At 45.3% G+C, this 26,072-nt stretch overlaps 3 protein-coding genes across 6 annotated transcripts; 2 read left to right on the forward strand and 1 right to left on the reverse strand.

Moving 5' to 3' along the window:
* Positions 1 to 4,246: 4,246 nt before the first annotated feature.
* Positions 4,247 to 5,584, reverse strand: LOC121593928 (ribulose-phosphate 3-epimerase). Its single transcript, XM_041916727.1, has 3 exons — positions 5,282 to 5,584; positions 4,882 to 5,210; positions 4,247 to 4,803 (listed from the first exon to the last, which is right to left on the reverse strand). The coding sequence occupies exons 2-3, from the start codon at positions 5,068 to 5,070 to the stop codon at positions 4,306 to 4,308; spliced, it is 687 nt and encodes a 228-aa protein (XP_041772661.1). The 5' UTR covers positions 5,071 to 5,210; positions 5,282 to 5,584; the 3' UTR covers positions 4,247 to 4,305.
* A 51-nt stretch (positions 5,585 to 5,635) lies between these two features.
* On the forward strand, positions 5,636 to 6,511 carry LOC121593930 (LDLR chaperone boca). The gene is made up of 2 exons (XM_041916728.1): positions 5,636 to 5,897; positions 5,997 to 6,511. Exons 1-2 carry the CDS (start codon positions 5,742 to 5,744, stop codon positions 6,384 to 6,386), a joined length of 546 nt encoding a protein of 181 aa, XP_041772662.1. The 5' UTR covers positions 5,636 to 5,741; the 3' UTR covers positions 6,387 to 6,511.
* Positions 6,512 to 6,837: 326 nt separating this feature from the next.
* LOC121591689 (vacuolar protein sorting-associated protein 13) lies at positions 6,838 to 25,733 on the forward strand. Of its 4 annotated transcripts, none has more exons than XM_041912481.1 (22): positions 6,838 to 8,043; positions 10,426 to 11,670; positions 11,743 to 12,001; positions 12,072 to 12,323; positions 12,384 to 13,156; positions 13,217 to 13,593; positions 13,663 to 13,981; positions 14,768 to 14,880; positions 14,953 to 15,726; positions 15,795 to 15,915; positions 16,505 to 16,558; positions 16,776 to 16,955; positions 17,026 to 19,169; positions 19,240 to 19,572; positions 19,641 to 19,768; positions 19,838 to 19,925; positions 20,745 to 20,795; positions 22,172 to 23,713; positions 23,795 to 24,327; positions 24,393 to 24,815; positions 24,940 to 25,078; positions 25,190 to 25,733. In XM_041912481.1, exons 1-22 carry the CDS (start codon positions 7,944 to 7,946, stop codon positions 25,412 to 25,414), a joined length of 10,173 nt encoding a protein of 3,390 aa, XP_041768415.1. In that variant the 5' UTR covers positions 6,838 to 7,943; the 3' UTR covers positions 25,415 to 25,733. The 4 variants fall into 4 exon arrangements, with proteins under 4 accessions (XP_041768415.1, XP_041768416.1, XP_041768417.1 ...); XM_041912482.1 differs by having other exon boundaries at positions 14,795 to 14,880; XM_041912483.1 differs by lacking the exon at positions 20,745 to 20,795.
* The last annotated feature ends 339 nt before the right edge of the window (positions 25,734 to 26,072 follow it).

Genomic DNA, 26,072 nt, shown 5'->3' on the forward strand with positions numbered 1-26,072 from the left:
ATAGATGAAAACGTTTAAAATCCCGTAACCGATAAAACACAGAGAAACAGGAGCGAGAGACAGAGAGAGAGGTCCTCTTAGCTTCATCACACAAACCACTCACCACACACACGTTGTTACACCTGTGCGAACACGCCGAGCGTTCGAATGCTCGCGTGTGCACCGGAAAGCGAGTGTGCAAACGAAGCAAACACTCCGGAAGAAGCGGTAAGAAACGGCAAGCATCGGTTGATAAGTAAACTAGCAAACCAACAAAATACTATACGGACGGAAGAAACGATGCAGCATTTAGTAAGGGAGAAGCAACACAAAAAAGAAAACACTTGACAGCCAACACAACGCCGCACCCCAAATGTGCCCATGGGCTGGTGGTAGTAATGAAGGTGGGTAAAAACACATTAGGTAAATCCACACACACATACACGCACACACGCACTATCACCAGTGCTGCATTCCTCTCGAATATAACAGCAAACAGGGATCTGAGGGGTAGAAGAAGGCACCAACCATTCCCCGGCGGCCCAAAGAGACAGGACGAAACGTCTGCTACTATTACCACCACACAACCATCACCATCATGACCATCACCACCACCACCACCACAGCTACTTACTACTACTACTACCAAACTACACTACTACTCCTACTCTAATACGTTTGCGGTGTACGAGAGAGGCGCGATGTAACGCGCGATGCAAACCAATGTGCGTGCGTGCGTGCGTGTGTGTGTGCATGGTGTGTGGGGCGATAGTGGGTAACATAAAATACAAAACGAGGACGGGGGAAACAAAAAAAATACCGCGAACGAAAAAGAGATTGTGAGAGCTGCAACAATGATGGGAAGGGGGCAGAACAGAGAAAAAAAACAGTAAATAAAAAGTAATTATAAATAATATGATAATATAATTGTGTAAACTAATGGCTGGAATTTATAAGAAACTAAATATATAATAAAATAATAGAAAAAATAATAAATAAACCAGGGTTTTTCCTTTTTTTCAGTGCGAGTGAGAAAACATCGAACGATGAAATCACACTATACAAATTGTACAAAATTTCTTACGCTGATTTCCTACGCTACGCTGTACTACCGGGTATAATTTGTCGACTGGAGCTGGAACTGAATCGGTTCCAAACCCGGACCATGTATGCAAGTATCGTTCCGAATCCGAATCTGGATACTGTTTTATAAAATAAATGAAATCGGGAGCTATTTCTGGGCCGATATGGGCTCTTGATCGGTTCCAGAACAGATATGGGCTCATGATCGGTTTCAGCGCCGGTATGGATTCATAATCGGTTCCCGGACCTGTATGGGTTCAGTATCAGTTTCGGAACTGAAATGGGTTCATAATAGGATTTAGGGCAGGCATGCGTTCATGATTTGTTTCTGGACCGGAAGGGATAAACGATAGGTTTCAAGGCAGGTACGGGTTCGTGATCGGTTCCAAGACCGGTATGAGTTCTTGATAGATCCCAGGGCTGGTATGGGTTCAATATCAGTGCCAGTCCCGCTATGGGTTTATGATCGGTTCCAGAACCGGTGTGGGTTGATGAGAGGTTCCAGGACCAGTAAGAGTTCATTATCGTTTCCAGAACCAGTATGGATTCATGATCTGTTCAAGGACCAGTATAGGTTCATGATTTCCAGGGCAGGTATGGGTTCATGATACAGTGGCCGGCAAAATAAAGTGGCCACTACTTACAATTTTACATGATTTAATTTTTTTCTGGCAAAAATGAAGTTATTGTACTGCTTTATTTTTTGAAACATTGTTTGTGATATGTTTAAGAATGCGCAGTACCATAGCATGACAAAAATGAGAAGTTTGCTTCAAGAAAAAATATTTTTTCCAAAATTGATAAAAATCACTATGCCAAAATAAAGTGCCCACTTTATTCATTCTACAGAAAATATTTTTATGAACAAATATAACACCCAACTAATAATTTACATGCGTTCCTCTCGCATTCTTTACATGTTTGAGGATCTTTGGCGTATTTTTTTTTCAATTTCTAAAGGTTTATCTAGTTCTGCATCTAGTTTTTGCATCTGATTCTTCTCAAGCGTTATCAAGAGCATTAAATTTAAATTTATTTGTTTGTTACACCAGTTTTATCCACCTTCGCACCTATAATCTGCCACAAATTCTCGATGGCACCAAGATTTAGACTTTATGGAGGACATGCAAGGTGTTTTTATACGATACTAGTTGAGAAATGTTTTTTTGTATTGATTATGTGTGTTGAGATGTTAGCCTGTTGGAACATGTTTTTAGTTTCCAAACCCCATTTTTTCCCAAAGTATTGATGAAGAATGTTAAAATAGGTATCAGCCATAGTTGTATTTTCGATTCATACCAGTTTTCCCGCTACTCCTAAAGATTAACACCCCCTAGCTATCACATTGCCATTTTCGTAATTTACTGTCCGTTAGATGTGGCGTCCTCCAAGGTCCTCGTCCGATCTACAGCAAGACTAACAAAGCCAATTGGCTTCAATATGATCAAGAACATGCAGATATATCGTTAAACTGATATTTGGACAGATGAGTCCAAATTAGAACTGATGTTCAAAAATATCTAGACGCGATCCAACAAACCAATATGTATGAAAAGTGCAATGTGATGACCAGGGAGGGGATTCCTATACGAGAAGTGGGGAGCATGCTTTAAATCGACGGCGTAATGAAAGCTAATACCTATATAAGCATACTATGTGAATTTATCTGTTTTCTGTGAAAAATACGGAGTTAGTAAATAAATTGATGTTACAACAAGAAGACGACTCAAGTTATACACGAAGATTTTTTTTAATCAAATCGAATAAAACTCCTTTAATGGCTCTCACTTAGTCTTAGTACTTTTAATTTTATCGAGATTTAGTGTGCACATTTTAATGCAAATGTGGTGACGTGATTAAGAAAACCAAAATATGTTAAAGCTCTGAAATACTCTTAGGGAGAACCAATGCCAAATATGTGCAGATAAAAACAAAATAAATTACGTCAAAGATCCTCGAGCATGTAAAGAATGGGAGAGAAATGCATATAAATTATAAATTTGGTGGTATATTTGTTCATAAAAATATTTTCTGTAGAATGAATAAAGTGGGCACTTTATTTTGGCACAATGATTTCGATCAATTTTGAAAAAAATATTTTTTCTTGATGCAAACTTTTCATTTTTGTCATGCTATGGTACTGCGCATTCTTAAGCATATGAAGAACAATGTTTTAAAAAATAAACCAGTACAATAACTTCATTTTTCACGGAAAAAAATTAAAACATGTAAAATTGTATGTAGTGGCCACTTTATTTTGCCGGCCACTGTAGGTTCCAGGACCAGTATGAGTTTATGATCGGTTTCAGGACCGGTGTGGGTTCATATTAATTTCCATGGCACGTATGGGTTCATGATAGGTTTCAGGGCAGGTATGGGTTCACGATCTGTTCTTGGACCGGTATGAGTAGTATTAATTCCAAGACCTGTATGGGTTCAATATAGGTTGCTAGACCGGCACAGGTTCAGTATCGGTTCCTAGACCGGCACTAGGTCATGTGCAGTTCTTGAACCAGAAAAAAAATATGTTTTGGTGTTAGAACCAGGGGGTTCGTCATAAGTACCTCATTTCGATTGGGTTTTGAAAACAATAATTTCCGCGTACTTTTTAGAGTAAAAGGAATCTTTGAAATTTAGTGGCGTAGCCATGTAACCTGGCCAAATTAACTAGTAACTAGACAAAGTGCTTGCAAGGACTGAAAGTTGTTGCTTGGTATATTTATTCTATCGGGTTTAGTTTTTAGCCGATTGTGTTTAACATATCTTCCTCACACAGCTCAGTGTATAGAGATCGATGACCATTACAAGTTGAAGAACAATTTCAATACTAGCAATAGTTTTGGAACAGTCTCAGGAGCGGTATGGGTTTGGAACTAATTTCAAAAATCGGTATGGTATCAGGATCAGTTCCACGAAACAAAACATATATAGAGTCAGTTATATATCGAGAACAGTATGGGTTCAGCATCTGTTTAAAAGCCGATGTAAATTCCTGATCAATACCAAGCTGGAAACAGTTTCATTTGCTTGAAATTTCTTTGCTTAAACCTGTAATCAAGCCCAGTGAACTAGTATTATCAAGTATAATGAATTTAATCAAGTTAGTAACATTAATTCATAATCGAAGGAATAGCCTTTGCGATGTAGCTATACCACGAATTTTAAAACACAGACACTTTGTAAGTTTTTAACATTTTTTTAGCAAATCGGTATATTTAGCGTATTATTGCGTGCGGCCAGTGATTAGCATTGTCCTCCATGATTAATAGCACTCTGCACGGCACTTCTCAAATCGCGAATCACTGCCGCCTGATCGTCGGCCCGTATGATCGCAGTTCCGGCAACGATCATATTGGCACCCGCCTTTGAGCACTGCTCAATCGTGGCCGGCCCAACACCACCGTCAACCTCAATGTCTAGGGCAGGGTAGTGCTCCCTTAGCCACTGAACCTTCGGCATCATATCGGCCATAAACTTTTGTCCCCCGAAGCCGGGCTCCACCGTCATCACCAACACCATGTCCGCACTGTCAATGTACTGCTGGACCGCTTCCACCGCCGTGCCCGGTTTGAGCGCCAGCCCGACCTTCATGCCAGACTCGCGCACCTTCCTGCAGACGTCCGCTACGCTATCGAGGACCGGTTCGATGTGGAATGTGTACTGCTGCACACCGGCATCGGCCATCGGTTCAATCCACTGCTGGGGATTCTGCACCATCATGTGCGTCTCGAAAAATGCATCCTAAAACGGGAGTGTGTAGTTTATTTACAAACTGAATTCAGGGTAAAGCCAGCGTGCGTGAGCGCGTGTGAAATATACCTTGATTTTGTTTCGCAAACACTTCACCACCGGATGGCCAAAGGTGAGGTTCGGCACGAAGGTACCGTCCATCACGTCCAAATGCAGATAGTCGGCACCGTTCGCGAGCAGCTTCTCCGATTCCTCGTGCAGCTGGGACAGATCGGCATTAAGAATCGATGGGCCAATGCGAGCACTGAGTGGAGCCATTTTGGTGCAACTTTCTTCTTGTACAGCGCGGGATCTTTTGTCTTGTCCTCTCAAGTCTGCTGTAGACACTTGCGTGCCGTTATCGCTGCAAGGTCAAACAACATGCCGCTACGCTAACGGCTGGAACAAATGTAACCGGGCTGAAAAGTATTGGAATTTAGCATGTGTTGCATTTGGCTGTTGAATATTTTGATGAGGAATCAAATGATACCTGTGACCGGTATGCTTTCATTATAATATGGATTTGTTATAGTTCTGTCAAGTGAAACGATTACACTGCTAAATACTTATTTAATAATTATTTTTGTTAAGCAATTCCGAGATGATATTTCTCAGAAGCTACGACCCTGTGTTGAAATGACAGTTCCAGTGACGAGGCGTCCCACTCCCAAGGCTCCATTTCCTTAGTGGGGGGAGAATTGGAATTGGATGATAAATTGAACAAAAACAGTAAAAGTTAAGATAACTAATTTCCTGTAAATTATGCTACAGCTTCCTTCGAACACCAAATTTGCGTTTCATAGCGAACGGATAATCCGGGGCATGAGATGAGCAGCCTCTACTGTAACTTTCTCCAAACGTCAGTGCGCATACGTCATCGCTGGACAACTTGCGTGTTCGCTTGCATTCCCATCAACAAACAAGGCTGTTTGCAATATTTACTCTACAATATGAAGAAACTACTCGCTATAGTCGTACTTTGTCTGCTTATCAACAGTTTAACCGTAGCGAAAAAGTTCAAAGAAGGTGAGAAACCATCATGGGCGAAGAAAGACATCCGCGATTTCAACGATGCCGACATGGAACGCTTGTTAGAGCAATGGGAGGTAGGTTCACGGCACACGGCTGTGTTAGTTGCCGGGTACGGTACAATTGGATACAAGATGTTTTGCAATCTTTCCACCCTGGCTCACTCCCGGAATCAGGAAGATGACGATCCACTCGAGCCGGACGAGCTGCCGGAACATTTGCGCCCACCGCCCTCGATCGATATGGGCAGCGTGGACGCGTCCAATCCGGAAAACATTCTCAAACTATCGAAGAAGGGCCGCACCCTGATGTCGTTCGTGTCCGTCAACGGCAATCCGACGCGGGAGGAAACGGAGGACATCACCAAGCTGTGGCAGACCAGCCTGTGGAACAACCACATACAGGCGGAACGTTACCTGATCGACGACAATCGGGCCATCTTCATGTTCAAGGACGGGGCCCAGGCCTGGGAGGCGAAGGATTTCCTGGTCGAGCAGGACCGGTGCCTGCACGTGTCGATTGAGAACAAAGAGTACAAGGGCAAGCACAACCGGGACGAGCTGTGAGCCGGATGGGCTATTTTTCCGGCTGGGAAAGTGCGACGGGGCGTGGCAACCATGGCATCTTGGTGGGGGTTTAATCGAAAATAAATTGAACTCTACAGTGAATTTCGTTGAAATGAAGACTGAAACATAAAGGGACTGCGAGTTAGTCTTTTTGCAAGCGTTTAAACTGTGCCGAAAGAAACCTTTCCCTGCGAATCTTCCAGCGTAAACAACCCGAACGCACCATGACAGGTCAGCTGTCAGCGGGCCACCCTCCCCCTTGTGGAACTGTCACGCATAGAATGGCAACGGGAGAGGGGGGGAGAAAAAGCAAAAAGCACATGCTTTCGGTTGGTTTGTTTACAAATTTGCCGCCAGCTGATTGGCCGAAGCGGCCATCAACAAAGGTTCGTTCATGGTTCGGGGAAGCTTCGGCTGCTACGAAACATCGCGGCTGGCTGCGCTGGTTTGACAGCGCGCTGTCACACGCAGAACAATGCCAGAACCACATGCACGGTTCACAAGTGCGCACTTGTGAAAACGGTGGTTCTTTTCTGTGTGTAAAATCCGGAACGCAGATAGTGAAGTGACAGTTTTTGTTTTTTTTGCTTTCTTAAAAAATATTCATGTGACTCATCGGAACGGTGTAAATGAGTGTGTGTGTGTGTGGTATGTGCGATAAGGCGAGCGAGACGGGTCAGTAAGAAGGTGCCGTACGACTTGATTACTGGCACCCCGTCGTCATCACTACCGCGCACCGTGCACGTTCATAATCCACCGTGTGGGGTGGATTTGTAGTAACAAAAGAAAAACAACAGACGGAGCGAGGAAAATCGTTCCCCGGTTGGACTCTGTAGCAGGCGGAATCGGATACACCTTTGGTGGAGAATAAAAAAAAACCCCCAACAGTTGCTAGATCGTGTAAAGTGCAGGTTGGTAGTAGTGTGGCTGGCACCATCGCACCCAATGATGTCATCGCTGTTCGCTCAGCTCGAACCATCACCCATATCCCCCCAGTGTGTTAGGCCAGTGTGCAAGTGGCAATAGTTAGTGAAAAGGTGGTGACAAACACTTGTTTGTGCGTTCTACCATATTGTGCCCACCGCTGCCAGGTCCCGTCTCCGTCCGGTCAGCCTAAAAGTGGCAGCAGCTGCTGCAGCACTTCTTCCAAACACTCAGGCTACAGAGCGCGGTTGATAACAGTGTAGAAAAGCGTGAAATACGACCCTATAGTGAACGGACGGGCGGGAAGGCTGGGCTGGGCGAGGTGACGGTCGGCCCTGCCTGTGACTGCGTCGCATTTTAATGGTGGTGTAGCACGTTTTTCTTTCGTCGATGCGTAAAATACGACCAACGAATATGTGCTGCTGGGGGTGGAAAGTGTACACTCAAAAATAGAAAACTTTGAAAACAAAGCGATAAACACGTGTGTATGTAGGGGGTGGTGGTGGTGGTGGCGGTTGTGTGCTGGGTGACACGGTATCGATGCAATTGCGGTAGCCCGAGCGGATTAATACAACCAAATTGGACGGAGCAGCAGCAGCAGCAGCAGTAACCTGAGCAGGCGGAGTAGGAAAGATGGTGTTCGAAAGCATCGTCGCCGACGTGCTGAACCGATTCGTCGGGGAGTACGTGGAAAACCTGGACAAGAAGCAGCTGAAAATTGGCATCTGGGGTGGTGAGTGGTGTATGGGAGTAGGTTTATGGGGGGAAATGGAAAAAAAAACGAGCGATGCAGATGTGTAATGGTTACGATGTGCGCGCACCAAACCGCGTAAACTTTGCTCTCTGCAATGGTTGCTAAGATGGCAAAGACATCTTTTTTATTCGCGCACGCTACTGGTTTGGTAGCGTCGACCACGGCCGAATCTGATCACAACAACAAGCCCCCTCTCCACTCTCTCACAGCTCTCCAACGCTGCACACATATCGGGCCGTTCGGATTTATGGGTTGGGTTTGGTGGGGATGCGTGATTAGCATGCTGTATTTGGTGGTGGACTGCTGATTATGGTAAAGCGTTTTTTTTTCTTTTCATTTCCAACGCTTCTGTTTTTTACTTCAAAATGAAAAATCGATTAGACAAAGTTCGGTTTCGTTTGTCGATGAACGAACGGCAAAGACCGACGACGTGCTGTGGGGATACGGGGGGGAATCGTGTAGTACGGCTTCGGCGTCAAAGAAAGTGATAGTTAGTTGAGGTCGTTGGTACATTCCGGATCGAGAAGATGAATCCTTATATGGGTTTTAAACTGTGGGCAACTTTGTTTAAATTGAGTCGTTGGAACAGAATTTGTTTCATTGGAAATTTTATTTACTTAAGGATTATGTTGTAAATTGATTCAGCGTGATTTTCTTAAAAAATTATAACTTTAAAAAACGCACAGGAAAAGCTAGTTAGAAAATTCTTACGAATGTTTTTTTAAATTAATAATAACACGAATATTTGTTATACAAAATGAAGGGTTTTCATTTTCATCATATTAAGTTTTAATTTCTTCAACATGATTTTCAACTCTTCTACTTACTGCTGCCAACGTTTTTTCACCGAGGTTTAGAAGGCGGATCGCATGACCCGTTGACAGTTGAAGTGTTGGAAATCATGCTGAAGAAATAAAAAATCATTACTGGGTTTTCCATGTCAGTTTCGAATGCAAACATTGTTATTCACCGCGTGCAAGATGTTAATCCACATCAATCTGACATTTCATTTCCATCATAATAATTTTTAATTTCTTCAGCATAATTATCAATATTTCAACGGGCCATCGTTTGACCATCGTTTTGACTGTTACCTGTTAACTGTTAACCGCTGACAGTTGAAGTGTTGCTGAAAATGCTGAAAAAATTAAAAATTATGATGATGGAAATGAATTATCAAAGTAATATGGAATAGCATTTTGCACGTGGTGAATAATAATGTTTTCATTTGAAATTGACTTGGAAAATCCTGTATTTATCGCGTGCAAGAAGTCATTCCACCACACACTAATATTTCATTTTCATCATAATAATTTTTATTTTCTTCAGTATGATTTTCAACACGTATTAAGCTGGATTGAGTTTGACAGTTCTTTGTGGTGTGTTGAAAATCATATCTAAGAACTGAAATTATATTATAACGAAAATAAACCATTTGACAGCTGTTGAAAAACATCCTGGAGGTGGTAATTATGTGCAAATTCGAAAGGATTCGACTTGGAAAACTCTGTAATAATATGCACTTTTAAAAGTGACTTGGAAAACCCTGTATTTTAGGGTTTTTTCCTATTTTTTCTACTGCTTAATGTACACATTTAAACCAACGAATCAAAAATAAAAGGTTGCAATAGAAAACAAAACAAGATAATAGGGATTTGCATGCTTACGCACACGCATACAGATCATGACTGCCGTGTAATCAAGGTGCGAAAATGTGTTCATTTTGCTACAAGATATGTAAACTCGCCCGTAATCGTAACAGATAAGACCATCGAGCCGCTTGAAAGGCGGCGATCGATCGTTGCCCAACAAATCATTGCTTACCATATCAATAAGTGCAAATGCGCCGCGGTGAAGCACTTCACTTTTTCTTGAGTGCGGCATGATAAGAGTAATATCCCTCCGTTATCTGTGCCTGTGTTTGCGGAGATTTTTATTATTACCGTACTCTCTACAGCAAGAACATGTGTCTCATTTTTGAAAAATTCTGCTTTTCGAAGTAATACTCCCCTTTTTTACTTTACGGCGACAGAAGCTGACGTCATTTGCGATAAAGTATTCCATTTAATTCCTCACACACAGTAATGGAGGCGCTGTACGTTGGCAGCGCTGGTCACCGGTGTGATTCAATGCTGTAAAAATAGACATACGTGTCAGATTGTCGATACACGCCGTAAAGTTGCCTAATATTTACATTAAAGTAAAAATATGAAATTCGAATAAACAAGGGAGTGGCAAGTATCAAGCAGTGGGAGATGTGGAGATGCTTGTGGTTAGTGTCGGGTTGGGGCTGGTTGTGAGGCTACGAAGCTTGTTCGATGCTCTTCTACATTCGCTATGATTTTCGCTCTTTTCTTTTAGGCGATGTCGTGCTCAACAATCTCATCCTGAAGCAGAGTGCTCTCAAAGAGCTCGACCTGCCAGTGACAACGTTGTACGGGCATCTGGGGAAGCTGGTGCTTAAAATTCCGTGGAAAAATCTCTACAGCGCCCCGGTGGAAGCGATCGTAGATAAGCTGTATGTGCTGGCCGTGCCCAACACGGACGTGCGCTACAATGACGAAAAGGAGCAGCGCGTTGCGTTCGAGGCGAAGAAGGCGGAGCTGGCTCGCATCGAGCAGGCGAAGAAAAACGAGGAAGAGAAGGAGAAGGTAACCCCGGTGGCTGACAAATCGTTCGCGGAAAAGCTGACCACCCAGATCGTGAACAATGTGCAGATCAAAATATCGGACATCCATATCCGGTACGAGGACACGACCACCACCGGGCACCCGTTCGCGTTCGGCGTGACGCTGAGCAATCTGAGCGTGCACACCACGGACGAGAACTGGGTGCAGACGCTGGTGTCCGAGTCGGTGACGAAAATTTACAAGATGGCCCAGCTGGAAATGCTTTCGGTGTACATGAACTGCAACACGCAGCTGTTCCAGTACTCGGATCCGTCCGAGTATCGGGCACTGTTCGAGGCTTCGATCGCGTCCAAAACGCGGCAACCCGTCGACTATCACTACATCTTCGGACCGATCAGTTCGGGCGCGTGCCTCGAGATGACGCCAAACCCGGAGCTGGGCGACGCACCGTTCTCGGCGCCCAAGATCAAGCTGAAGCTGTGCATGGAAACGCTGGCCATCGGCATCACGCGTGTACAGTTCCAAAACACCATGCAGCTGGTGGAAGCGTTCGGGCGCATGATGCGTGCCATGCCGTACCGCAGGTACCGGCCGTACGGGTTCGGCTACAAGGGCAACTACAAGGAGTGGTGGCACTTTGCCTACACCTGCATCCTGGAGACGGAGGTGCGCCGCCGCAGGCGGAACTGGTCGTGGGAAAACATGATGCGCCATCGGCAGAACCTGCGCCGGTACGAGGAAGCGTACCGGCAGCAGTTGACCGCCAAGAAGCTGACTCCCGAAATCGTGAGCCGCAGCGAGGAGTATGAGAAAATGCTCGACCTGCACAATATCGTCGTGATTCGGCAGAAGGTGGCGCTGGAGGTGGAAAAGGAAGGGAAGCGGCAGGCGGAGGAACAAAAAGCTGCCGGGTGGTTCAGCTCCTGGTGGGGCGGAGGTGCTAAAAAGGAGGAGGATACGGCCGGTGGTGACATTAGTAAGTGGTCGGGGTGGGAAATTTCACACATACTTACACTAACACAATGCGCATTTACCTTTACCTTTGCAGAGAAGCAGTTCGAAGCAGCAATGACGCCGGCGGAAAAGGCCAAACTGTTCCAGGCCATCGGCTATCAGGAAAATGATGCGCCGACCGAGCTGCCGGAACACTACGTCGCTCAGATACTGGAGTTTGAGCTGAACTCGCTGGAAGTCTCGATAAAGTCCGAGCTGTCGGATAAGGAAACCGTGCTGAATCGTGTAATGCTGCTTGAGCTGAAGAACGTGATCTGTGGCGTACAGCAACGGCCCTCTGCGGGCGCTATGAAGTAAAGACAATGCCCCTCTACTGTCGAGACAAACATGTGCTTAAATCAACCTTTGCATTTCTTGTTTCAGGGCCTCGTTGGGCATGCAGGAGCTTACCATTTCCGGCCTTCGGCAAGGCGAAATACTTCCCATCATGGTAAAATCCCAACTGGAAGGGTCCAAGACGCTGCTCGACGTGTCGTTTGAGACGAACCCGGAAGATAAGCTATGCGATCAGCGGGTCGTGGTCACTTCCAGGCCGCTGCAGATTGTGTACGATGCCGAAACCATTATTCAGTTGGCCAAAGTGTTCCAAACTCCACGAACGGCTACAATTTCGCAGTAAGTTTTGCAGCCGTTTGAAGTGAAACAATATTTTTTTTAAACAATCTCTCAATGCAGGTTAACGGATGCCGCCGCCGAAAAGTTGGTGAATATCAAGGAGCGTTCGGCGACGGGCTTGCAGTACGCGATCGCCAAACACCCGCGGCTAGAGCTAAACATCGAAATCATGCCCAGCTACATCATCGTGCCGCACGGGGGCATATTCTCCAGCCGCGAATCGGTGCTGGTGCTCAGCTTGGGCAAGCTGCTGGTGCAAACCGAACCGCGACCAATCAACCAGCGCGACGTCCACACCATGCACGGGGAGGGCATCGGGCAAGAGGAAATCCTATCGGAAATCATCCGCCAAAGTTACGACAAGTTTGTGCTGGAGGTGCGCGATGTGCAGGCGATCGTGGCCACCTTCGACGAGGATTGGCAGGGCACGCTGCGGGTGAATGCGGTGACCGAGCTGCATCTGCTAGAGCCCACCTCGTTCCGCATCTCGGCCCATCTGTGCGTGATCGATGACGATCCTCGGCTGCCGAAGTGCAAAATATTCGGCGTGCTACCATCGGTGAACGTGTGCGTTACTGAGCAGCGGGTGCTGGAGGTGCTGTCGATTGTCAGCAGCATCCCACTGCCCGAAAGCGACGAGCAGCTGCAACCGGTCCCGATCGCGAAGGACTCTAACGTGTTCAGCTCCAGCCTGTCGTTGCTGAAGTATTTGGATGAAAAGCAGGTAAAGCTGCCGAAAATACATCGCCCACCGGAGGCACTGAACCCAGCCGACGCGGTTGATGGGGACGTAGTGCAGTTTACTGATATGGAAATCAAGTTCGAACTACACGGTAAGGTGCATCGGGTGAAGGGTTGTGCTTAAATACTGAACATGTTTGTGTTCGTTTCAGAATGTTCTCTTACTATTTTCAAAATGAATGGTGGTGGAACCGGCAGCAGCTCGTCGGATGTGTTTGCAACACCGACCGAAGAATTCTCACAGTCACCAGTCGAGCAGGACTACCATCCGCACAAAAGTGTGGCCTTCAACGTGCCCTACGGGGGCTCGGTTGGTAGCAATCAGCGTAAAATAATTGCTTTCAAAGTGAAGCAGCTGGAAATGACCATGGTACAGCGTACGTACGATCTGAAGGTAGCCCTAAAGCTTGGTGCCGTCACGCTGGACCAGTTCCGCTGGCGCAACGAACAGGAGCGCGTGCTGAACGTCATCCAAACGCCCAAGTACGACAACAACGACGACTATCTGTTCACCGTCAACTACAGCAATGTGAGTGGGGTCGGTGAAGCGGTGCTGTTAAGCTCGAATAATGAGTTATCGTTTTTGCTTGATTTTTAGTGCAAGAAAAACAGCCCCGAATTCACAACGAAGTATGAATCGGTGGAGCAGGAGGTGGCCATCGACTTTTCCACCCTGCTGTTGCTGCTGCACGAGGACGCACTGAATGAGCTGATTCAGCTCGGTAACGATTTTCAGATGCGAATGGAAGCGGTGGCCAAGAAGAAAGAGTCGGAAGCAAACGGTCTACAGCCGAAGGATCATTTTGCAACGATACATGAGGAGGAGAGCACAGCCACTGCTCTGCTAAATGCGGCACGCGAAAGATTGCCCACAATATTGGAGGACGATGGTATTGTGACCAGCAGTACCAGCAAAGGTAAAGGCGTGGTTTTTGTAACGGTTGTTTCGTGCTGTTTTCACTAATTCTGAGTTATTTCGATAGCGACATTTAAAACACAGCTCAAAAGTCTTGTAGAAGCTTGCTCTCAACTCACTAGCGATTGTTTTACTTTGAAATGTTGGATTTACTTCATAATAGTTAATTTATTTAAACTTCAATGTAGGAAAATGTAATAATTCAAGATGAAAAATTGCCAAAAAGTTAGTTTTTTTTTCTAGTATCCTTGTTTTGATTTGTAGCTAAAAATCGGAACATGTTCAAAGCATGGAGCTGTTGTCGAAGCTAATTTCAAATGAAGTAAAAGAAAAACATATTTTAGTAATTGTACGGGTAATGTAGCGAGTAGATAGCTTCATTTGATGTGTTTTTATCTTTTCCTTTTCTATGTTTGCCACTGTTTCGGTTTCTGTTCATGTGATGTGTTGTGACGAACGATGTTACCGATGTTACAATACACACAATCCTTACCACAACGACGGTACCTGACGGCCGTACACCTGACGCGTTCGACGTCCTACGCATGCATGCTCCAATATTAACGGTTTCCTGTTTGTCTTTATGTGTGTGTATGTGTGTTTGTGTGATGTTTTACGCGATATGTAACAACGATCACAACACCATCCGACAACAACGCACTGCTCAAACATTCTGCTGGACACGACACTCTTCTCTGCCCTTCACTGCCCCGATATGTATACGATACGATCACACAACATTTTTACTCCACGTTGTGACACACTGTTCGACTATTATTGACAATAGTTTCTCGTAAACGTCAATCAATTGTAGATAGTATCAAAGTCAGGGTGATGGCAAAGCTGGAGGATGTCACGGTGGAGCTGCAAAATGACAAGCGATCTTTGGCCGTGCTCGAAGTAAGTTTAATTGAGAGAAATATTTGGTTTTTTGCATGAAATAATACATCCAATATTTTATTTCTTTGCTAGGTCAAAAACCTAACGAGCAGTGTTATTATGAAAACCTCCTACACGGAAATAAAGCTGCGGCTAGAGGATATAGTCCTTACCGACACCAATCCAGCTACCATACACAGTAAAATACTGTCCATCATCGGTGACGATGCACTGCACGTGCAGGTGATACTGTTCGATCTGGACGCCACCTCAGACTACAATTCCGACAACATGCGTATCGAGGTGGTGATGGGATGTGCACGGATCGTTTTCCTCAACTGGTTCGTGACGTCCGTGCTTGCATTCTTGGACAATTTCCAAGCAGCTCAGCAACGCATCAAAGACGCGAGCGCTGCCGCAGCCGAAGCGGCAAAGAACAATGTCGTCGAAGCGTACACGCAGGCCACTCGAATGAAGTTGAACATTAAAGTGAAAGCTCCGATCATCATCATACCGGTCGATTCGAAAAGCTTGAAAGCGGTTGCGATGGATTTTGGCCACCTAAGCATAACTAACAATTTCAAGGATATTCCGACGGACCACCAGCACGGACCCGCGGTCATCGATGAGATGAAAATCGAGCTAAAGGATATGAAGCTAGCAAAGGTGGAGGTTTCGCAAACGGAATCGAGTGGGGAATCCTTTTCGCGGTACGGTTCCGAGGACGTATCCTATGGAGTTGTGCCAGATCAGGGAGCAGTGCTTAGTCCGACTAGTTTTACGTTGATTATGAAGCGGAACCTCTCCTCCGGTTGGTACCGGGATCATCCAGACATGGACATTTCGGGACGACTGAAAGCGGTTGAGGTGGGTATTTGTTGATTCGCTGATTCTTTCCGATTTGAGCGAATAATAAATCATCTTCCTATCAACAGCTGAACTTTATAGCCACCGATTACAGCGTGATAATGCAGATTTTATCTAAGAATATGACTGAAGGACAGGAGGAATTCAAGAAACCAGTGAAAATTGAAAAATCGCCCACTAGTCCACAAGGTATGCTCGCTATTCGATTTTTAGTAAGCGAATGAATGAGCCGTATTATTCAACTGCTTGTAATATAGTAATTTTGCATACATTTGTTAAGAACACTGTTATCATGATAGATTAAGTGCTTGATACCACGCGCTGCAAGATTTCAGTTCTAAGCAACCTAATTAGCATCTCATTATGGTCATTAATGCTGATGTATGTTCAGTCGTTGATCAGTCAAACATTGCAATCATTCAAACATTCATTAATTCATTCATTTATTCATTCATTCATTCATGCATTCATTCAGTCGTTCATTCATTCGTTCATTCATTCGTTCATTCATTCGTTCATTCATTCGTTCATTCATTCATTGTTGTTTATATTTTCATCGTCATTATGTTTGTTTTCTTTTCCATTTGTATCCTTTTCTTACTTTTTCCCGTTTTTGCTTTTATCTTTTTTTTTGTGCTTTACTCTGCTTTGCGTAATGATCGCTGCTATTAACGTACTGCATATTGCATATGTGCTTTCTGTTTGTTGCTGTCTTGTACGTGAATTGTCAATGAATTCCTATCGTGATACTACCACGATTGTTAAACGATACTCGTAGTGTGCTACAATAACGCTGTTACTACAATTGCCGATGTAAATCTGTCGCCTGACGGTAAGCTAAGTAAATAGTGTACAATTGCATGTGGTGTATTTGATACTATTGGCAAATTTATCATTGTTGGGTACTTATCCGAAAACCAGGTTTTGTTGTTTCCAAGGTCTTTTAGCTAAAATTCAAAATTCACCTTTTTGAATGTATTATTTGAAAACAAAAAAGCTATTTGCATTTATTGTCATACTAATTTCAATCAATTTCCAACTCTCTTCAGCGAAATCAAACTGGACGGCAGTGGCTAAAAAAGCAGCGGCTAAACCGTTCGGTGTGGATATGGCACAATTGAAAGCGTCAGAAAACAAACCGTCCGATAGGCCAGTTGAGCCGGCAAAAGTGGATACTTTCCTTAAGTTTAGCTTCCAAGTGGATAGCATCAACATTAAACTTTTCACAGGTAAGATGAAGTTAAAGTTGATTTGCCAATGATAGTATAACATGTTTTATTTTTTTTATTTCCTTCCTAGCTCCTGGTGAAGGGTTGGCAGGATTTGAGGTGTTTTACTTGTCCTTGCAAGGAAGGAAGCTAACAGACGGTAGCTTAAACACAGCAATAGTGCTTTGCGACATCAGGCTGGACGATATTCGACCAAACCGTGAAAATATGCTCACCAGGTTAATGGAACGTCGATCGCAAGAATCTTCGATGGATCTGTCCAGCGTGAAAGATTGTGACGAGGAGCCGGAATCATCGATGGCGTTTCCCTTACGTTCGATGATTAATATCACCTTCAACATGAAGGAAAGCGATATGTTTGCGGACGTGAAAGTGTCCAGCTTTAATTTGATCCTTTCGGTGGACTTTCTGTTGAAGCTGCAACAGTTTCTGCAGCCCGAAGAGCTGGTTGAGCAAAAAGCGATCCAAGCGGCAGAAGTCGAACAAACGGAGCGTTTGCGACGCGCGAGCACATCCGCTGGTCCCGTCAGCCAACAGCAAGAAGCAGGACAAATTACGGTAATTCTGAAGATCGAACAGCCGGACATTATTTTGGTGGAGAAAATGGATGACATCAACTGTTACGCACTGATACTGAACAACGAGATATCGCTAAACGTTCGGCTAATAGGGGAGCGTCAAATCATCAAGGGAGAGCTGAAGGATCTCTGCCTGTACTACGCGGAGTTTAATCCTGAACGACGCAACTCTACGAAGCACTACGTTGTACGCCCATGTTCCATTAGCTTGAACGGTTCAACCCCTGAGGGGCTTGGTTTGCATCTGAGCATAAACTGCACGGAAATAGAACTCTCCGTATCGCCGGCAGTGATCGAGCTCATGAACAATGCGCTCCAAACTCTAACCGCTAAGGAGCAGTCAAGATTAGACGAATCGGCAACAGCGAACGATTGTGTGGATTTGTGGCATGTAAAAGAGTTCGATCCGGACCAGTATTGGTTCATTCAGCCAGAGTTGGCCGAAGACGCGCTGAGCTTGGAATCGATGCGAACGATCGAGATCAAGGAGGAAAAGTGCATGATTGACATACCGTGCATTTCGCTGATTGTGGAAACTGGTCTCGGTACGAACACAATTCCTATGCTGTACATCAAGACAAGCTTGGAAGGATCGGTAGCCAACTGGAGCTCGGACATGAAGATAAGTAGCTCGCTGCGCTTGAGTATGTCGTACTACAACCAGGCGCTTGCGCTGTGGGAGTACGTCATCGAACCTAACGTAAGCGAGCAGCCGAATGGTCAAATAACGAATATTCCTTGGGAGCTAACGTTCGATCTGGAGGTGGACCACCACGAGGATCGGTCGCGGGAACCGACCACGCGAATGCATATCGCTTCAAGGGACAGTCTGGAAATGACGGTCACCAAAACCTGCCTCGATGTGGTGCAGAATCTTGGCAAAGCGTTTTCGGAAGCTATCAAGCGGGATGGAATAATTAAATCGGAAATACAAGCCCCGTACGTAGTGCGCAACGATACAGGCCAGGATGTGAAGGTAAATTTGGCTGCCAGTGATTTCAACATCCACCGGTCCCATCTTACCTCCACGCACCTGGACGAGCTGGTTGCATTTGAACAGTCGGCCGACGAGGAACAATCGATAGGCAGCTGCATTATAATGCCGAATGGGCGTTTGCAGCTGCAACCGAAGCAGCACAGTTTCGAACGCAGCACGATCCTCACGGTGCTGGACGATAAGGACACGAGCAAGCGCATGTTCGTGAAGGTGATCGTTGGCGACACGGACAAGGAACTGACTCTGCCGGTGTACAAGTCCGACAAACGGTACTTCCCGCTCTTCCGCAGCACGGGCCAGGAGGCGTGGGGCATTATTTCGGAGGTGAAAATCGAACACGGCTGTACTGTGTTGGTGTTGCGTAGCATCGTACAGGTGTACAATCACTTTACCGTCCCGATAGACGTGTTCCAGTTTATCGACCACGAAAAGTATCACATCGGCGAGGTGCGGGCCGGCGGATACCTGAATGTACCACTGTACTACTTGTACAACGACTCGAAGGAGCTGCACTTCTCCATGAAAGGCTACCATTCCTCGGCGCAAGGCATCAGCTGGAAAGAGTCACCAAATAGCTTCGAGCTAATGAAGGCGCTCCAGTGTGATCCAATCAAAACGTTTGAACCATTTTACATTAATGTAAGTGTGAATACAAATTGAAATTGAAAGACAATGTGTAAGCATCATTTCATGTTTATTCTTGTTACAGGCTGTTCGCCAACGCCAAGATGTGTTCTACATGATATCGTCCAACCATACCATGCTGAGTGCTTGCTACGAAATTCACCTGCGCCCTCCATTCATGCTGCGCAATGCTTTACCAATCGGACTGACCATTTCCGTTGCCGGATGCTCGGTGCGCCGTGAACTGGACACTGGTTTAGTAACGAGCAACGAAAGTCTTTCCACCGCCTCAACGGTTGCCGGAGAGGATTATTTGGATTATGGTGAAAAGCTGCTTCGTCCTGGGGAGTTGCTTCATCTGCCGACGGTGAAAACCTCGGCACGTTCGACAACGGAAACTTCCTACATTGTGGCAAGGGTAGGCAGCTAGTGGCAAGGGTATTGGTGGAGATTTTATTGTTTCACTGTCTATCCCATCGGTTTTAGCTCGTTGGCTATTTGGACAAGGACTGGTCGTGCACAACGGATATACCCGCTCAGCCACCCGAGTTTGGCGTTTGGGCCTTCAATGCATACGATTCCGTAGAGGTTATGTCCCTGCAGCTTGGAGTAAAGTAAGTTTAGTTGGTACACATGGTGCTCCTAGCATGCCAAGACCGATATAACGATGAAATCAATTTTAGGTATGAAAATCGTGCCGACGGTTTAACCTTGATCGTATACTGTCCATTCTGGATGCTGAACAAAACCGGACTAATGCTGAGCTATCGGGTAAGACTAGACTAGCAAATAAGCTCCCCTTTTTTAAAGTCTTTAATTGTACGATTTTATAATTTCTATGCACCAAAACAACTCTCTTCGTCCGTTTTGTACTTGCTAGGGTACGTTGTTGTTACAAGCTTTTGACACCTTATGTTTGTATAATGAAGGTTCCTGAGCGGTCCTTACATTATTGCACTTTTTAAAGCAACTAGTTACAAATTTACCTGTTTTCAGATTCTTTTTGATCTATTGTTATCTTATGTTGTTTCGATTTTCATACCATTCATTCCACTTAACCATAAATCGTACCACAGTACCACTATGGAGTAACTGTTAAGATTCATTTCAAATTCAAATTTACTTCTCCTTTCTCTTTGTCTATTTTATCTCTTACTCATGGTTCTTTATCCTATTTCTCATCACGGATTTCGCCAATGTATTACGATACTGTATTACTTCATATTCGTTATTTCTATTTCTTAAAAAAAAACATATTATTCGCGGTAAATGGTAAACATTTTCACATTCATTTCTGTTTCGTTTCATCTCAACTACTGTACTGTTACTTCTGTCTGTTTCGTTGAATTCCGTCTCCATGTGCGTGCTCGTTTGACATTTGACCCTTTGCCTGTGTTATATGTGTCCTCGGCGCCTGTGCTTGGTGATGTTTCAATTTTGACCAAAAAAATAAAAACTCGAAATCTCCGTGTCTATCGAATCTATTATCGCCGTAATATGCTGGTTGGTTTTGCGAAAACATGTTCAACAAATCGTCCCCATGTATCTGTATGTGTGTGTGTGCTGGTGTTTGTCTTCGCGTCGGTACAGAAATCCAGCAAAACGGAGAAGAAAGAATTAGCCGGTAAAACGAATTACAAGGTATCCTCTTTCAGCTTTATTCCATTTTCCATTTTCCAAACCGTTTTCACAATCTTTTACTGTTCTCTTGGTACAGGATAGCTTTTTCTTTTTTACATATCAACTCGCTCTTCGATTGTGTTACTGTGCCATTTACCCGTTTGTTTATGTGTTTTTTCATCCTCTAAATTGCGTTTAATGGGTCGTTCTCGTTCTAAGAAAGCAATGATCTGGTTTGTTTTCAATCGGAAATTTACTGGTTACTTAGGACAGGATCCACTTTAACTATCTTAATACAAATTGTAAACATGTTATGGAATTGAAAACGACTTAGACCTTGATCTACTTTACGGTTTGACTGTTGTTTACGTGTGTAAATAATGTGTTTTTGCTTGGTTTAAACTGTAAGCAATGTTAAATATGCTTCTCACCGTTGAATTAAGTACAATTTTCACGCCTAATTATCTTTATTTGCAACTTGTTTAGTAATTGAATTTATGTTGCGTTAGATTAGATCTTTAGCGTAGCCAGCGTCAATTGATTTATTAATTTAATCTTTTGTTTCCAAACTTGATAATGGTAATATTTTGCGACTGATAAAGTAAACTCTTCTCAGATTTCTATTTTAAAAATCTACTCCTTGCTTACATTTTAACGATTAAAACGATTAATGGTAATTTAACCACTTACGACTGCTTGCAGCTTCCGTCGAAGTATGTGTGTCCGATGCTTTGGAAATTATTAAACAGTTGTGTTTCCAGGGATGAAGTAGGTTTTATTGTGTTTGTTTTTTTCTGTTATGTTCTACTCTAGAAAGCACAGCCATTTTGCAATAGAACAATTACATAGTAAAGTATATTTCACACATACGCAAAAAATTAAAGGTCATAAAGAAATGCTAACATTCTAGAAAAAGAAACAACATCCTTCGTAAGTTGCATATATTCCATTCAAATTTAGCTGGCAAATAAGGCAGTGGCATTGCATCGGAATTGTATGGGGTGGCGGTTAACAAGTGCGTGTGAAGCTAGCAATTTAAACTGTATTTTAATGTATTTTTGGTATTGGTCTTGTCATTCGCATCTAATCTTACGACTATCGGTCAACCAGTTCGTTGTGTATGAATCAAAAGGGAAGGAATGCTTTATGCCACTCGTTCACCGAATTATCTGGAAGCATCGTTGTATGCATGCATCGCTCGAGCACCTCGGTGTTGTTACTTATTACTTTTCGTTCGTGTTCAGTGTTGTTTACGTTTTGATGTTATTTTGTTGTCACTCAGCCCCAAACGATATATGCTAAGGGTGTTTTGTTTATGTTTACTAGAAGCTAATGGTTTTTTTATTATTATTATTTTTATTATTACACCCATCACTAAACTATTGTGTCCGGTTTAGGCCAACGACGAGAATACCAACATACTGTATCATCCGCCCGAGTACGAGGGCCCGATACTGTTCTCCTTCCGCGAGAAGGTATTCTTCGGGAAAAAGAAGGCAGCGATCCGCGTCGACACCGGGGAATGGAGCGACAAATTCTCGCTCGACGTGGCCGGCTCGAGTGGCGTCGTACTGTGCCAAGCTAACAACATGACCTATCAGATCGGTGTTAACAACACGCTGACGCACAATTCGCTCACGAAGCAGATCGTGTTCATGCCCTACTTTGTGCTGATCAATCGGGCAAACTTTGACGTCGAGGTGCAGGAACATCTGCGGCCGGGAGATCCGTGGACGAAGGTCGGTGTGAATGAGTGCGTGCCGCTGTGGCCGAAGACGGAGGAAAATCGCATGCTGAAGGTGAAGAGTTGCGATCTGCCCGAAGTGACGGCACCGTTCAAATACACCGAGGTGCAGTGCACGCTGCTGCAGTTGCGCAACCGTTACGGCGGCATTAACGTGGACGTGCACGTTACGGAGGGGGCCATCTATATCACGTTCACCGGCTACTATCCCGGGGATGCGCCTGCACTGCTAATGAACCATACCTGTGAGCCGTTCGCGTTCAAGGAGAAGGGTGACGTGAATGGGAAAATACTGATGCCGTCCCAGATGGTGCTGCACACCTGGATCGATCCGGCCGGGGAGCGCAAGATCGTGTGGGAAAGTGGCCCGAAAGCTCAGCCGATCGAAAACGATCTTCGGCGTGACGGTATCAGCGAGTTCAAATCCCCGACGGATGGCGTTATCTACTGGGTATCGTTTCTGAACGGTACGCAGCGCGTGCTGCTCATCACGGATAACTGTAACATTGCTTACGGCGTCCATAGCGCTAGCCGGCTAGATCAGGTGACGCAAGAGGTAAAGCTGGAGATACACGGCATCGGGCTGTCGTTGGTCAACAATGCCAAACCGACCGACCTGATGTACATCGGTATCGCCAGCTCCGGCGTGATCTGGGAGGAGTGCAAGCGATCGGGCAGGTTCCGCCAGATGAAGATACAGGAAACGATCAACATGGAAAATCAATATCAGCAGTATCTGCGCGACCAGGAGGTGGGCACGGTGGCAAGCAAGTCCTACCAGCTGGATGCGGAGTCGCGCATCGGCATCGACTTCCAGAATATGATCCTGCACAAATCGACCGATCGGGCGATCAAGCGTACGTTCTATCCGGGGCTGTGGGTGGAGATGAAATCGTCCAGCCATCAGCTGCAGTTCCACGCAAAGGTTAACCGCATCCAGATCGACAACCAGCTGGTCGATTGCATATTCCCCGTCGTGCTGGCACCGGTTCCGCCGCCCAAGAGTGTGGCGGCGACGACCGAGTTCAAGCCGTTCGTCGAGATGAGCATGGTGCAGCGCATCATTCCGCACTCGAACATTAAGCAGTTCAAGTATCTGCGCGTGCTAATACAGGAGTTCCACGTGAAGGTGGATCTGCTGTTTATAAATGAAATCTGCGAAATGATCAGCAGCGAAATCACCGAAACGGAAGCAGTAAGCATTTTTGCGGCCATTGTTTAAAGGCGACTTGTGTAAGTAATGCGTTTCAATTTCCTTTTTTTTTTGTTTCCACAGAAACGACTGTTTGCCGAGGATCTGAAGCTTCAAACGCAACCGCTGCACGCGCACGTAGCCATTCAGTCGCAGCAGGAGGTGAAGAACTTTTACGACAACCTTCACCTGGGGCCGCTCAAAATTCACGTCAGCTTCTCGATGGCTGGCTCCGAATCGAAGGCACTGCCCGGCATCCTGTCGACGATTCTGCAGGGCGTTGGCGTAACGTTAACCGACATCAACGATGTCGTGTTCCGGCTGGCGTTCTTCGAGCGCGAATATCAGTTCCTCACCCAGCGGCAGCTCGTCTCGGAGTGCGTGACACACTACAGCGGGCAGGCGGTTAAGCAGCTGTACGTGCTGGTCCTGGGGCTGGACGTGATCGGCAATCCGTACGGGTTGGTGGTTGGTTTTACCAAGGGCGTCGAAGATCTGTTCTACGAACCGTTCCAGGGAGCGATACAAGGGCCGGGCGAGTTCGCCGAGGGCCTCGTGCTCGGCGTAAAGTCTCTGTTCGGGCATACGGTTGGCGGAGCGGCCGGTGCCGTTTCAAAGTAAGTGTAGCTGGTGGTTTGAATGGTAACAGCAGGGGTTTTAATTCAACACCAACTTGTTGCAGAATAACTGGTGCCATGGGCAAGGGTTTGGCGGCGTTGACGTTCGACGACGATTTCCAGAAGAAGCGCCGTGATGCGATGAACAAAAAACCGGCCAGCCTGCAGGAAGGCATCGCTCGCAGCGGCAAGGGCCTGGTGATGGGCGTGTTCGACGGTGTTACGGGAGTGTTTACCAAACCGATCAGTGGCGCTAAGGAGGAGGGCGTCGAGGGATTCTTCAAGGGTCTGGGCAAAGGTGCGGTGGGTCTCGTTGCTCGACCGATAGCGGGAGTGACCGATTTCGCTAGTGGCAGTTTCGACGCGGTCAAGCGTGCAACGGAACTGTCCGATGAAGCGATACGCTTGCGTCCTCCCCGCTACCTACACAAGGACGGCATTGTTCGGCCGTACAATCGCAAGGAAGCGGAAGGCTGTAAGCTGTTAAGGTAGGGTGATATGATGATTGGTCCAGTGTGACTCCCGCTGGAGGGAGTTGGTATTAGAGGGGGTCGTTTTTTACGCTTCTGTAACGTGTGGCTTATACTTTGCTATTTCTGTGCTTCGAAACAGGGAAATTGATAAAGGGAAATTTGCTGCTACGGACGCATACGCTTATTACGAGGTGATCATTGACAATAAGGATGTCGTCGTGCTGACGGATAGTCGCATTATCTATGCAACCAAGAGTGAAATGTTTGGTGGATGGCAGGTACGCTTCTAGCGCAGGTTTAGTCTTGTGCCGGTCTCTAGTGTCTGTCACCTTTCGTTTTTCGCGTAGTAATCTCGCTTTCTTTCTCTCTCTCTCTCTGTCTCAACACAGTCCGAGTGGACACACAAATGGACGGAAATTCTGAGTATCTCCACACTGAACGACGGGGTCGAGCTTCTGCTCCACAATCGGGACGGCAAGAAGACACTGAAGAAAATGTTCGGCTCATCTGGACCAACCAAAAAGATTCTCCTCATATCGGTCGCGGCAAGACGTGCCCGACTCGCCGAGGAAATGCAGCAACTTTTGGCCAAGGTTCAGCAGCAGCATACGTAATCGGATGGCAAAAACTGTAAAAAGTGTGTTCCGTTTCGGGCCGTGATCGGGAGCATGATGATGACTATTACCGAACAGCAGAAGCACCTGAAGGAATGGAGCGCGGTTACTTGCTGCAACGTAACTTAATTCCGTTATAGCCTGTTTGTTATTGAAATAACGCAATAATGTTGTTTTTTTTTGTACGATTTTTCTCATTTTTCGTGTCGAAGCGACGAACCGCATGTATTTTGTTACACAGCGACTGTTTAGTAAACGTAGTATTTTAACACAGCTGTGTAATGCCGCCATGTGCAACAAAAAACGGAATCAATCTAAAGTACAAACATATTTACTTCTTCTGGCATGCTTAAAAAACGCCTATTGATATGTTGTTGTGGCCGGGCCCTGTGCCAGGCATGTGCCGCCGTACAATCGACTGTTATTACTATGTGTATTTAATACTGTACTTTGCAGCATATTTTGTTACACTGTCTCTAATGATTGCCTTTGCCGAGAGCAATACAATGCAAGAAAATTTCGGGAACCAAACGTAATATAATATACACATCTGAATATTATTTGTGAATAAATAAATGGACTCTGCGAACCAGGATAACGTTTTAGCGGTTTGTTTCTTGAAATAAATATTATATAATATAATAGCGAAAATAGAATG

The sequence above is a fragment of the Anopheles merus genome, chromosome 2L, assembly GCF_017562075.2.
Source record: "Anopheles merus strain MAF chromosome 2L, AmerM5.1, whole genome shotgun sequence".
In the NCBI taxonomy this organism is placed as follows: Eukaryota; Metazoa; Arthropoda; class Insecta; order Diptera; family Culicidae; genus Anopheles; species Anopheles merus.

Bases quoted from the DNA above. Each gene is read 5' to 3' on its own strand.
- LOC121593930 (XM_041916728.1), top strand. From the start codon at position 5,742: ATGAAGAAACTACTCGCTATAGTCGTACTTTGTCTGCTTATCAACAGT. The intron at 5,898-5,996 runs GTAGGTTCACGG...TCCCGGAATCAG, and splicing joins GCTTGTTAGAGCAATGGGAG to GAAGATGACGATCCACTCGA.
- LOC121593928 (XM_041916727.1), bottom strand. From the start codon at position 5,070: ATGGCTCCACTCAGTGCTCGCATTGGCCCATCGATTCTTAATGCCGAT. The intron at 4,804-4,881 runs GTATATTTCACA...CTCCCGTTTTAG, and splicing joins GTTTGCGAAACAAAATCAAG to GATGCATTTTTCGAGACGCA.
- LOC121591689 (XM_041912481.1), top strand. From the start codon at position 7,944: ATGGTGTTCGAAAGCATCGTCGCCGACGTGCTGAACCGATTCGTCGGG. The intron at 19,573-19,640 runs GTAGGCAGCTAG...CATCGGTTTTAG, and splicing joins CTTCCTACATTGTGGCAAGG to CTCGTTGGCTATTTGGACAA. The intron at 24,816-24,939 runs GTAGGGTGATAT...GCTTCGAAACAG, and splicing joins GAAGGCTGTAAGCTGTTAAG to GGAAATTGATAAAGGGAAAT.